Source organism: Podarcis pityusensis (genome assembly GCF_964106645.2).
Source record: "Podarcis pityusensis genome assembly, chromosome: 14".
Taxonomy (NCBI): Eukaryota; Metazoa; Chordata; class Lepidosauria; order Squamata; family Lacertidae; genus Podarcis; species Podarcis pityusensis.
Window position 1 is genome coordinate 18,614,730 of NC_138039.1, and position 13,481 is coordinate 18,628,210.

General features: G+C 43.7%; 1 protein-coding gene across 5 annotated transcripts in view; it reads left to right on the forward strand.

The window, feature by feature from the left end:
* The window catches only part of DNAAF8 (dynein axonemal assembly factor 8), an 88,630-nt gene that overhangs the window by 41,448 nt on the left and 33,701 nt on the right, over positions 1–13,481 (forward strand). For all 5 annotated transcript variants that reach the window (XM_080981914.1, XM_080981912.1, XM_080981915.1 and 2 more), the window contains 6 exons: positions 1,127–1,321; positions 3,413–3,529; positions 5,394–5,538; positions 5,908–6,217; positions 8,069–8,175; positions 8,716–8,870. In XM_080981914.1, the coding sequence (XP_080838040.1) occupies positions 1,127–1,321; positions 3,413–3,529; positions 5,394–5,538; positions 5,908–6,217; positions 8,069–8,175; positions 8,716–8,870 (1,029 nt within the window). The remainder of the gene's footprint in view (positions 1–1,126; positions 1,322–3,412; positions 3,530–5,393; positions 5,539–5,907; positions 6,218–8,068; positions 8,176–8,715; positions 8,871–13,481) is intronic.

The following is a 13,481-nucleotide window of genomic DNA, read 5'->3' on the forward strand; positions in this document are numbered from 1 at the left end:
CTCTTCATGTGGCAGAGAGCTTTTTTGTTTAAGAGTTGGAGGAAAGAGTTGTTTAACAATGCTTCATCTGCTGATGAGTTCAAGGTCCTTGCAGGACAGCCTTGAAGAGTATTCAAATAATATATACCTGCTTTTAGCTAGGTTAGCTCTCTCAGATAAGGAGAAGGATGTGAGGGAGAAAGTCTTATTCATTTGATCTCTGTGTGGACGTGTGGTTGTGGGTCCTGTGCCCTTGCAGAACAACACCTCAGAACCTTCTAGAACTAACAAGCATGAGCAAGCACTCATGCCCCTGTCTTGAGGAACATATGAAGCTGCCTTATCTTGAATTAGATCGTTGGTCCATCTAGTGCAGGCTTGTTTTCACTGACTAGAAGCAGCTGTGAAGAGTTACAGATGGGGGAGGGGCATTCCCAGACCAACCCGAAGATGACAAGAATTGAATCTAGACCTTCTCTCTATAAAGCAGATGTTCAGCCACCAAGCTATTGGCCTTCCCCTAAAAACAGATTCTAGTCCTCATGGTTCCAAATAAATGGCTGATATAAATAAGGAGATGCATTATACTGAGTCAAGCCATTGGTCCATGTAGCTCTGTATTGTCTTCACCAGGGATGGGGAACCTGTGGCCCTCCAAATGTTGTTGGACTACAACTCCCATCATCCCTTTCCATTGGCCATACTGACTGGGGCTGATGGCAGATGGGTCACAGCTTCCACATCCTTTATATACACTGTCTGGCACTAGCTTTTCAGATTTCCTTGAGATTTATTTTCTGTCCATGCCCATGATAGTCCACTGGAGTGCCCTTTCCTGTTGGGTGGGGGGAGATCAAAAATTCTGCTGGTAACATCTAAGGAAGGATGTGTTTCACAGTCTGTTTATGAACTATGCATTATCTTTTTGATTTAGGCAATTATAAATGTTTGTGATTCCTATACTACCCACTGCAAACAAGTCTGCTACGTACTAATGCACAAAATATGGGAAGCAGTGCTGAGCTGTATTAAGATGCTAATAAAATCCCCTCCACTTTTACGTACCATTTCTACTTTGCTTCTCATTCTAGGTATTTCGTTTGTTACCAGAGGACCAGGCCATTAATCTTGTGTTCCTTTTTTGCAGCCCAAGAACTCCCTTCAGGGAATGTCTCTGTTCCATCAGCAGAGCTCCATGTTTCTCTCTCAAACATCTCTCTTGGATGTTATCTGGTGGAAAGCACAACTGGACAGTCACATGCAGAATCAGTCATACCCCTTCCTTCCTGAGATTCCTCCCATCCACCTCAGCCACTTTGCTACCCTTAACTCAGATTCCATGGTAACGTATCCACACTTTGCCTTTGCCCCTGTTTACTGATGCTGACATGGGATGGGCAAATTTGTCAATTTCCGTTTTTCATTGCATTCTCATTTGCACATCAATTTGCAATTTTTAAAAATGTCCTCATGAAAATTCATCTGGATTTGAGTGCAATTTCCCCCCTAATATGTTTTAATGCAATTTTGCCTAATATACACATTTTTGCAAAGCAGTTTCCCCTGCCATGATGCATTGGATTTTTAAGCGCACCATCTCCTAGTATATGCATTTTTGTACATATTACTTGGCTGGAGAACTGCATTGCAAAATCTGGAATAGTGTGCATTTCAAAGGCTGTCTGTGTTTCAGTTCTCGTACTGTTTCAGAAATTAGGAATTTGGAAGATTCAGCATCAAATGTGAACTGAATCAAACTTCTTCCCCATCCCTACCAATGGCAGCACTGCCAATAGTTTTAATCATGGTTAAACAAAGAAGGAGTGGACTGATGGATTGCACAAGCTTTCTCCCACCTGCTGCAGTTCAGAAGCCAGGTCCAGCTAGGGGCTGGCATGCTAATGTAAGCAGTGTGTCCGGCATGAAAGCCTGGAAGGATGGTGGAGTGCTAGGCTAGGCTTCAGGCCAAAGGGCTGCCCCTTTAAACCTCAGTGCTGCTCAGTGAGAGGGCACAAGAAGTGTAGTCAGGGAGAAAACATAAAAAGGCTGAGTTGAGAAAGATAAGCTATTGGAACAGGTTGTCTGCTCCCTGAGCTCTGTCCAGGGTGCTGAAAGACCTGCTTTTCTTAACCTCCTTATTCTACAGCAGGGGTCAGAAAACTTTTTCAGCAGGGGGCCGGTCCACTGTCCCTCAGACCTTGTGGGGGGCCGGGCTATATTTTTTTTTGGGGGGGGGAAATGAATGAATTCCTATGCCCCTCAAATAACCCAGAGATGCATTTTAAGCAAAAGCACACATTCTGCTCATGTAAAAACACCAGGAAGCCCCCACAAATAACCCAGATTTGCATTTTAAATAAAAGGACACATTCTACCCATGTAAAAACACGCTGATTCCTGGACTGCCTGCAGGCCAGATTTAGAAGGCGATTGGGCTGGATCCGGCCCCTGGGCCTTAGTTTGCCTACCCATGTTCTACACAGGAATCCTATCCCCGATGAAAACTTTTATCTGTTTCTGGCTGCTCTTCTTTTACACTTGAGGCTGCTTGCAGGATTAGTACCCGTCTGACTATACCATGAGATATGCCTTACACAACAACAATAAAAAGGAGGGGGAACTGTCCACTGGGGCACAATCCCTTGAGAACACCCATAGCTCAGTGGTAGAGTATTTGCTTTGCATGCAGAAGGTCCCTGATCCAGTCCATAGAAACCCCAGAGAACTGCTGCCAGTCAGTGCTCACAGAGCTCAGCTAGGTGGTTTGGCCTGCTATAAGGCAGCTTCCGGTGTCCCTAAATTCTCATGTGTGAATGCCACTGGAATTAATAGAGCTGCATAAGAATATAGTTTCCATTTCAATGGAGTTTATTTATTTACATTCCACCTTTTCATATCAAGGTGGTGCACACACGTCTCCCCTTCTCTGAGTAGACCCACTGAAATCAATGAAGACTGATATCCATTTATTTCTGTGGGAACATTGAATATGATTTAGATACAGCCCAATCTTATTTACCAAGGTGGATGAGTTTACAAAGCAGTTTGGATGAGCCATTGTGGCCATTAATTTAACAGAAAATGGCCTTTTAATCCCCAATGCATAGTGCTGGTTTATCTCCCTTTGAGTGTAGTCACAGATCTGTAGAGATTCTGGGTGCAACATGCTGGAATTTCTTCCTGCCGTTGTTTATTTGCCCAAAAGTGTCAATTAGGGCAAATGGTGCCACTGGATTTAGCTCGGTCTCCCTCGCATCGGACTGGCTGGCACAGAAACAGCAGAGGAAATGATGTGTCAGTGACTAATGCCTCTGCTGCGCCATCTCTTCTGATTTCAATCCTTGGCATTCACTGTACTGTCTTTATTTTCAGTCCCTGCCTTTGAAGAATCAAGATAATTCACAAACAACAGCTCTCCCTTTGTGCATTTCAGGCGCTGGAGAAGGCCTTTGCTGTGCCAGCTGGGTTTTACTGGCAGACCGTAGAGACGGATGAAAAATACTTCTCCAGCGGCAGTGATATCAGAGAGAGCAGTGACACGGATTGTGAGGTACAAAAGAACCAACTCCCACCCACAAAATATCTGCCTCCTTGCTTCTTCGGAAAGCCCAGGTCATTCATACTGTGCAGGCCTACTTCCTGCCAGTGTTGGGTCGTTTAAAGGTCATGACAATTCTGTATGGAAATGAGAACTTCCTAAAGCAGGTGGCCCTCAGAAGACTGCCTATGAGAAAGGTTGCCCACCCCTGCCCTAAAGAAATAACCAGGAATATATTATTTCACATTATTCCTTCCTGTATACCATGATCATTTCTTCAGAGGCCCAAGTGAAGTGAAGCAGCTGACGACCAGGGAGTTCGGAGCCTTCTTTGTGGTGGCACCACTGTTGTGGAATGCCCTCCCCAGAGAGACTCTCCTGAAAGTTTCTTTATGGTCATTTCAGTACCAGGTGATTTCTTTTATTCTACCAGGCCAGGTCTTTGTCCTGGGTCCTGACCTGACCTTAGTTTCCAGTCTGTTCAGGAGCCCTGAGTCTACCGCTCTCCATCTTGCTTTCATTTGATCTCAGTGGTGGATGTCATAGTGATTCAGGACAGGTGGACCAGATAGATCCATACCTTCTTATAACCCTAAGTGTCCAGATGATTTCTATACAGTTTGAACTGGTTACAACTGTGAGATGATATCTAGATAATGTAAACCAGAGACAGGGAACCTATGGCCCTCTAGATGTTAGTGGACTCCAACATCACTGTCCATAGGCTATGTTGGCTGAGGGCGATGGGAGTTGGAGTCCAGAAACATCTGAAGGGCCACAGATTCTCCATTACTGATGCAGGCAGACCTAGGGCTGAAGAGGGTTTCAGAGGCTACTGGCTTGGGATAAGGCCTCATGTAAACAAGTTTTGATAGAATAACCTGTGGGTTGCAGAAGCGGGTGCTGAGGTCAAGTATGTCCTTGCAAATGATTTGCAGATTCCAGCTTTATTTTTTATTATTAAAAAATAGGATCAGCATCCTTTATGCGATGGGGAATTAACTACAGGATGGTTTCTTATCAGTCAGCTGAAGGCAAAGTCAATACATGGGGAGCTGTAATTAGTTTGATAGAGCAGAGCGGGTTTTATTCTTCTAGCTGGAGAAGGCTTTTTATTACTTTAGTAGATTTATAACTGTGTTTATTATAATGGAGTAAACCTCAAGATGCCTTTACGGAGAAGGAGCATTTGGTAACACTCCATTTCAAGTGCCCGATAATGATGAATTCATTGGGCATTTATTGGCATAAGAACAAAGCTAGTTCTTGGAGGTAATTCAAAATAAAGTGTTATAGGAAGAATGCAGATCCTCAAGTCAACCCAAACACTAGAAAATAACTATTCTTTCAGGAGCTAGACCCGCACACTTCTATAGAAAATGTTTTGTTTTGGTCGGTAAGGCTGAAATCAGATCAAACACAATTCCAAGTGAATCACATTCCTAATGGTGTCTTCATTTCAGCTGGTGGTGGAAGAGTGAATACTTTGGGACCAGCAATGTAAGTGCAAAGGATTTAGGATAATCCTAATCTCTTGCAAGGCTGGTCTTAGAAAAACAACTAAAGCCAAAGGGTGTGTGCCATTACTGTGTAGGCCCAGTGGGAGTTGGTAGCCCAAAACATCTGGAGAGAAAAAGTTGGGGGAGAGGTGAATCTGTACTGACTGCCAATGGCTCCCCAAGATTTCAAAGAAGGGTCTTGTTTTTTGGCTTCATCCCTTTCAAAAAGGTTGTGTTAAATCTGTGAGGATTCTCTCTCTCTCTCTGAAATCTGAAAAATAACCCTTAATTGTAAATTTTAAAATGCCCCCTCCTCCTAAGTGTGTGACTGTCTGGAGCCCTATCTGTTTTCTTCCTGCTTTCTGTCCCCTGCTCAGGTTGCCATGGCGCTGCTGTTTGAGACCCTGCTCAGAAGCCCCCTGGCTGTCCATCACACACTCCAGCTGATTCTTGCCTCTGGTTTGGATATCTGTGGATTCCGCCTGCTCTATCCGCAGCCGGACATGTTCCTCTCTAGCACAGGTGAGAGGCATGGAGTGTCTGGGCAACTTGGACTGCAGCACAACAATGGTAGGCAGTTATTGAGCCACCATCGGTAAACTTCAGGTACATTCTCACTGTCATAAAATAGTAAATGGCGGACAGTTATTAAAATATGGCAAACATATTGAGCTGCAGCAAGGAGGGAAGAGAGGTAAAGCATCTGTTTTTCATATAGATGATGCCCGGTTCAGTCCCCAGCATCTCCAAGTGGGAAAGACTCCTTTCTGAAACCCTGGAGAACCACTGCCAGCCATTGTAGGCAGTACCGAGCTAGATGGATGGAGAGTCTGACTCTCAGGTTCTTATGTTCCATTTTGTGTCTTCACCTCTCTTATTTCTCTTCCCCAGTAACACCACTGTCTTGTTATACCCAAGAGAAAGGGCCCTCTGCGCTAGCACTGAGCCTGAGAGGGCCAAGAGCCCGTGGCATCCTGCAAGATATCATGGGCCCCTCTGATGCGCAGCTGGCCAGAGTTACGGACTGCAACTCAATCAGTGCAATCTATGGTTCAAGCCGAGCCGAGCCTCTTGCCTACCTCCCTCACATGGACAGCCGAGTACACAGGGAGCTGTGCTTCTGGTTTGGAGGGAGGGTGAGCTGCGATGGGACGCTTCACGGTGGAGTTCCAAATCCTGTTGGCAAACGCAGCAAACCAAGGTGACAATCCCAGATGGGTGTGAGGTGCTGGAATTCTGCGAGAGTAGCTTGTGGGTAGTATTGAGCTGAAAGATCTCCATGGAAGGAAGTTTTTAGTGAATAATCGGTGGAAGGGAATGTTAGCCAAGTCACTTAAATAACACAGATGGAATCTGGGAAGAAAAGTCCTGATAGTACTTCACTGAGGATACTGAGCAAAAAAGCAGTGTCCAGTTTAAGGAGAAAGGAACAGAGAGGTTTTGTCTTTTTAGTTCAGTCCTTGTACATAGCAGGGAGGCATTCAACCAAACATACAGAGGAAAACTCCCTCAGAATTACATAGCCAATCAGAGCTCATGTGACCGCAGTGAAGATCATGCCACTCTGCCTGGTTGCTAAGCACAGCTTCCAACTGTTCCCTTCTTGATTAGTTGACTGTTGAAGGATAGCCATGTTTCAGTTCATGCATTGGTTTAGGAGGTGTGGAATTAAGTAGGTTCTCATTGAAATGCAAACCAAATCTGATTTCTCCCCCATCTGTAACTGCATCATCATGTAATGTATTTCCAAGGGGGGTTACTGAGCAGGAAAAGTGTGATGACACAGCTATCAATAGGATCACAGCTGCTTCTTGCTTTGGGAGCAGCAAAACTAATTTGGATTTATGTATTTTTTAAAGCAGACAATCTATTGCTGACCCCCCTTTCCCCAGGAAGCCAGTCTCAGCTCCTGAACATTTGTAGAAACGCCCCACCCCCCACTTTTTAAAAAAGTTGTGGGAATTTATTCTAGGGAAAGTATGCTCCAAATCACACCATTAACTTGAACTGACTGTAAAGATTTCAGCCCTGACCATTAGATTATGCTTGTAATTTTGAACACCCATGCCCAGAGAATTTTCTTTGAGAATTTTGAGCTGCTGGTTGGACGAGAGAGAGAGAGAGAGAGAGAGAGAGAGAGAGAGAGAGAGAGAGAATTTTCCTATTCCATTACCAGCTCTGATGTTCTGTACATTTCACCTTGCTGCTTCCTTCCTCAGCTGGCCAAAAAATGTGTGAATCTGAAAGATGGCTGTGAAGGCTTTTTATCAAGGCTATAGAGGCTGAGGGGTGGTGAGAATAGATATCGCTTGCCAAAAAAATTGCTGTTTGCTTTGGTCTTTTGATGTGATGTTGGCAGGTGTAAAAAGGACTGGGCTGTGTTTGAAACTTTGCAGTTCTATCCTTGTTGCTCTGCCACAGGATTTTAACTACATCCTATGATAAACTTCATCCAACAAGCCACTTCATCCCAAGTAGGGATGGATGACTCTGTCAATTTTGGTTGCTCACAGTTTCTCATTTTTCCAAGCTTAAATTCGGTTCTCCCCATTTCTGCAGCAATTTATCAATAGCTGTGGGTTGTTGTTTTTTTTTTAATACTCATGAAAATTCATCAGTATTTTAGTGTGAGTATTTCATAACATACACATTTTCATGTGTACTTTTGACCAATACACACCTTTTTGCAAGCACATTTCCCTAAAATAATGCATATTTGTATGTTTTTTTAATGAACGTCTGCATTTTTATGCTCACGATCGCCTACATTTTTGTACGCATTGTTTGGCTGGAAAAATGCATTGCAAAAATTCACAGAAGGGTGAATTTTGAGAGATAATGGTCTCTTGATTAAGGTATTGCTCTCTGTAAACCTCAGCCCAAGTAGTTATTTGAAGGGAATATTTGTATAAGTGCTGGTGGATTAGTGCTCAATGCAAAATGCAATTCCCGGAATTTGCTGGGGCACAACTGTGTGGGGTGATCCCACCTGAATTCTAGAATGCAACTGTTCAATATGTCTGTCTTTCTCATTATACCACTTCCGCCCAAGACTTCCTAGGCCTTCAGTCCACAAGGCAGATGCTGACCAAGAACCAAGCAACTTGCAGGATGCTACAGCCTTATGGCCTCCAGCGGCTCTTGTCTCCACCACCAAAGGTTGTTCTTGTATAGCAAATATTGCACAAGAAATTGAATCTCCTTTCCTTACAGAACTCTTCTTTCATGCTGCCACCACTTCTTTGCAGTAGGTCGCATTAACTATGTTGCATTAAGCTCAGTCCTTGGCAAGCTTAATTTGGTAATATAACCCTGTGATCAGCATCTGATGCCATTCTTTGTGTGCCTCCTCCATGAGAGGTCCAAAGGGTGGCAACATGGAGTGGCTCCCCATTTGTGGAATGTTCTCCCTAGGGAGGTTCGCCTGGTACCTTCATTATTCCTGTTTAGGTGCCAGGCAAAAACATAGCTCTTCAGCCAGGTCTTTGGCTGATTATCATTCTATGTCCTTTTAAATGTTTTTTTTTGGGGGGGGGGTAATTGGTTTGTTTCATTCTTGTTTTTATTATGTATTTATTATGTATTTTGTGTTTTTATGTTGTATTTGTATGCTGTGAACTGCCCTGAGATCTTCAGGTGAAAGGTGGTATAATAATAAATAATAAATAATAAGTGGAATAACCACATTGCATTTCCCAGGAGACATTATTTTGGTGGCATCGCCTGTTGTTCCTCCTCACATCTACGGCCTTGTGATTTCAACCTGCACCCAGAGAGGATTTGCACTCCAGGGGACCAAACAGCTGCAGCTGTCGCCCAAGCAAGCTCACATGCTCAGTGTGCCAGCAAGCCAGGTAAGACTGTGATTGTGGGGCTCGTATCCTTGAGCCCTACTGAGGCCTGCACCCCTGTGCAAGGGGCGGGGGGGGGGGGACAGCTCTCAATACCTGGGGCCTTCTCGCCCTGCCTGATGCTGCAGCCTATTTTCCTGCCCTCTTCAAGTCAGTGAAGATTGAGAAGAACAAGGAGAAGGAGGAGGAGTTCCACTGCCCACCCTCTTCTTAGCCTCGTTCTGGTGGGACAATGCCAGTTGGGCCCAGAGGGAAAGGCAAGACATATTTGAACTGCGGAACTAACTCTCACAGGAAGTAGTAGTGATGGCCACTAACTTGGATAGCTTTGAAAGAGGATTGGACAAAGGCTATCAAGGGCTGCAATCCTCAATGGCTATGCTCCTCTTCCATGGTTAGAGGCAGTAATGGAAATCAATTTCGTGGTGGGTGGGAGTGTTATTCTGCTTGGGTCCCGCTTGCAGTTTTCCCCACTGGGGCGTCCGTTGTCCACTGTGAGAACAGGATGCTCAACTAAATAGGCCATTGGCCAGATCCAGCAGGCTCTTCTTATGTTCTTATGGGCATTGGCAAGAGTTCTATTGCCTTTCAATATAGATGGCACTGACAGCTGTGGTCAGTGTGGTGTGAGAGCCAGTGTAGTGTGGTGTAGTGGTCAGAGTGTTGGTCTAATACCTGGGAGACCTGGTTCAAATCCTCACTCTGGCCATGAAGCTCACCTTGGACTGGTGTCTGTCTCTCAGCCTCACCAACCTCACAGGATTATTGTGGGAAGAAAGGCGGGGTGGGACGGAATCATGTACGTCGTCGTGAACTCCTTGGAAGAAAGGTGAAATATAAAGAAGATGATGATAATTCAGCCATTCTGCCATGCTCCTCCTCCATGCATCCTTTTTTCTGTGGTAATAGCACACAGGTTCCCGCTTTCCAAATACAATACGTTCCCAGGAAATTGTTCCATAGGTGAGCGTTTGCATAATGAGTGGATGATTTCCATTATTTCCTATGGGAACATTTCTGATCTGTGATTTGTTCAATCTCCCACCGCCCTCCATGGTATCTTACTGAAATGGCTGCAGCCAAGCACCAAGGGAGAGACAAAGGGGAAAAAATGATTTGTCTGATCTCTCACCTTCCCTCCCTCCATGGTTTCTGCCTGAAAATGACTGCTGCTACCAGCAGAGCACAAACAAGCGAGGAAGTAGCTGCTTGCACATCTGAATCAGCCATTCATGTAGCAATAGCAGGACCTGTGTATTGAGCATTGTGACAGCGGGATCTATGTGTACATCCAATTTCCTAACATAGTTGCAAAAAGTGGGTTATTCCTATGAGGAACCTGTGGCAGCCCAGATCTTGGGGACTCCAAATCCCATCAGCCCCAGTCAGCATGGTCAGTGATGATGGGAACTGGAGTCCAACAACATCCAGAGGGCCACGGGTTTGCCATCTCTGCTTTTAAGGCATGGGAAATAGTTTTCTTCCAGTTTTTTTTTTAAAAAAAAATATTTATTGGGGTTTACAATAAAAATAAATATAATGAACAGTATAACAAATATCTTAACATAATTTCACATTTTCTTTGGACTTCCTCACATCTCCCGCTCCCACTTTCATCATTATAACTTTTTACCAGCAATTTATTATCTTATTTGCATTCTTATATCCCATCTATGTGTTTATAATCTTATAATTCTCAAAAAGGTTTATATTTTCTCAATCTCACTTATTATCTTAAATCATCGAAGTTAGTGGTGCTCAATTATTTATGATCTAGCATCCTGCTTAACATTCACTCAAATTACAATGTTTTTGTAAATAATTCTTAAATTTCTTCCAGTCCTCCTCCATCTTCTCTTCTCCCAGGTCACGAATTCTGCCGGTCATCTCGGCCAGTTCCATATAGTCTATCAGTTGCATCTGCCATTCTTCCAGTGTGGGTAGATCTTGAGTTTTCCAGTGCTTTGCGAGAAGTATCCTTGCTGCTGTTGTTGCATACATAAAAAATGTCCGGTCCTTCTTTACCACCCCTTGGCCGACAATACCCAAAAGAAAGGCCTCTGGTTTCTTTGTGAAGGTATACTTAAATACCTTTTTCAGTTCATTATAAATCATTTCCCAGAACGCCTTCACTTTAGGGCAGGTCCACCAGAGGTGGAAGAATGTTCCTTCACTCTCTTTACATTTCCAACACTTATTATCAGACAGGTGGTATATTTTTGCAAGTTTGACTGGGGTCATATACCATCTATATATCATTTTCATTACATTTTCTTTCAAAGCATTACATGCAGTAAAATTCAACCCAGTACTCCACAACCTTTCCCAGTCCTCAAACATGATATTATACCCAATGTCCTGCGCCCACCTTATCATAGCCGATTTAACCATTTCATCTTGTGTATTCCATTTTAGCAGCAAGTTATACATCCTTGAAAGTACCTTAAACTTTGGTTCTAACAGTTCTGTTTCTAGTTTCGATTTCTCCACCTGGAACCCTAATTTCTTATCATTTTTAAAGACTTCTTTAATCTGAGCGTAATGTAACCAGTCTCGCACTTTATCCTTCATTTTCTCCAAACTCTGCAATTTCCAGTTGTCTCCATCTTTTTCTAGTATTTCCCAATATTTTGGCCATTTAGCCTCCATATTGGGTCTTTTTCGGGCCTTAGCTTCCAGAGGTGAAAGCCACCTTGGAGTTTTGTTTTCCAACAAGTCTTTATATTTTGTCCAGACATTAAACACTGATTTTCTGACAATATGGTTCTTGAAGGCCTTATTTGCTTTAACCTTGTCGTACCATAAGTATGCATGCCATCCAAAAGTATTGTTAAACCCTTCCAAGTCCAACACGTCAGTGTCTTCAAGAAGTAGCCAGTCTTTTAGCCAGCAGAACGCTGCGGCCTCATAATACAATTTTAGATCTGGCAGGGCAAAGCCCCCTCTTTCTTTCGCATCAGTTAATATCTTAAACTTAATTCTGGGCTTTTTGCCCTGCCAGACAAACTTAGAAATATCTCTCTGCCACTTCTGAAAGCACTCCGTCTTATCCAAAACCTGAAGTGTTTGAAACAAAAACAACATCTTTGGCAATACATTCATCTTGATAGCAGCAATTCGGCCTAACAAAGAAAGTTTCAATTTTGTCCAACTGTCTAAATCTCTCTTAATTTCTGCCCAACACTTTTCATAGTTGTCCTTAAATAGACTTAGATTTTTTGCTGTTATGTTTACCCCTAGGTATTTTACTTTTTTAACCACATTAAGTTCTGTCTCTTTCTGAAACTGTTCTGACTCTGTATCTGTCAGGTTTTTCCCCAAAACCTTAGTTTTCTGTTTATTTAATTTGAATCCCGCCACCCGACCAAAATCATGAATCAGTTGTAATACTCTTTTCGTACTAGACTCTGGCTCCTGTTTTCTTCCAGTTTTTTATTCTGTCCTTATTACAAAGCTCCCACAATATATGCACTCTGTTGCACATGCAGGGTGTGGAAACACTGGCCATGTAGCACACATGCGCTTCATGCATTGATGAATGAAAAGATAGGAACATGTTGCCTTATACAAAGCCCATTTCGCTCAGTACTGTCTACATTAACTGGTAGCAGCTTTCCAGGGTTTCAGGCCAGGATCTCTCTCAGCCCTACCTGGAGATGCCAGGAATCGAACCTGAAACCAGCTAAAGCCATTGCCTTCACAAAGGAACTGGTTTGGAAGGTTCTGCAGCCTCTTCTACTAGATTCCAACCCTTAATGGATACAGGATCATAGGATCACAACTTCTAAGGCAGAGTTGGGAGACCTGTGGCTCTCCTGACATTGCCAAACTGCAGCTCCCATCAGCACCACCGAGCATGGGCTGCAGTCAAGGATGATGGGAATTCTAGTTCCAACAGCTGAGGGCCGCAGACTCTGCTTAAGGATCCACTTGGGATAGCAAGACGTCTTCTCAAACTGAAATCAGCCCCTGAAATTGGCACAAAAAGGACGTTGCTTTTCCAAGGAGATCCCATATTGTTGATGACAAGCTTGCAGACATTTAAAGTTTCCCGTGGGATGAAAAGGCAACAAGACGAACACTTGGGCACATAATACAACCTTGCATCATCAAGCGGCAGCTTCCTGACACACCGACGTAAATGCGATGATGAATCACCGCGCTGAATCATTGCCTGAACCACAAGAAATGTTTGAGGAGCTGTCTGGATGAAAATTCAAGGGTAATAAATGTCCTCAAGCCCATTGGCCTGGGAGACACAGGCCAACAGTGGAGCATCCTGCAAGTATTGAAAAGCCATAGGTGGTGGTGGTGGTGGGGGAACTTGGTTGTCAGGGGCCCAGTGATTTTATGGATTTCCCATCTGGGGAAAAGGGCAGCATATTTAAGGGCATGAGAAGATCCCTGCTAGATCCGGCCCATGTTCCATCTAGTCCAGCATCCTGTTCTCGCAATGGCCAACCAGATGCTCGTGGGTGTTGAGGCAGGTTTTGGGGGGCATGTAATTATCTGATGCTTTTTAAAATCTCCTGTGCCCATCTCTGTTTTTATTACACTGTGGTGGCTCGATTTTTTATAATGTTATTTTTAGAACAATACTGTCTTTTATAATGG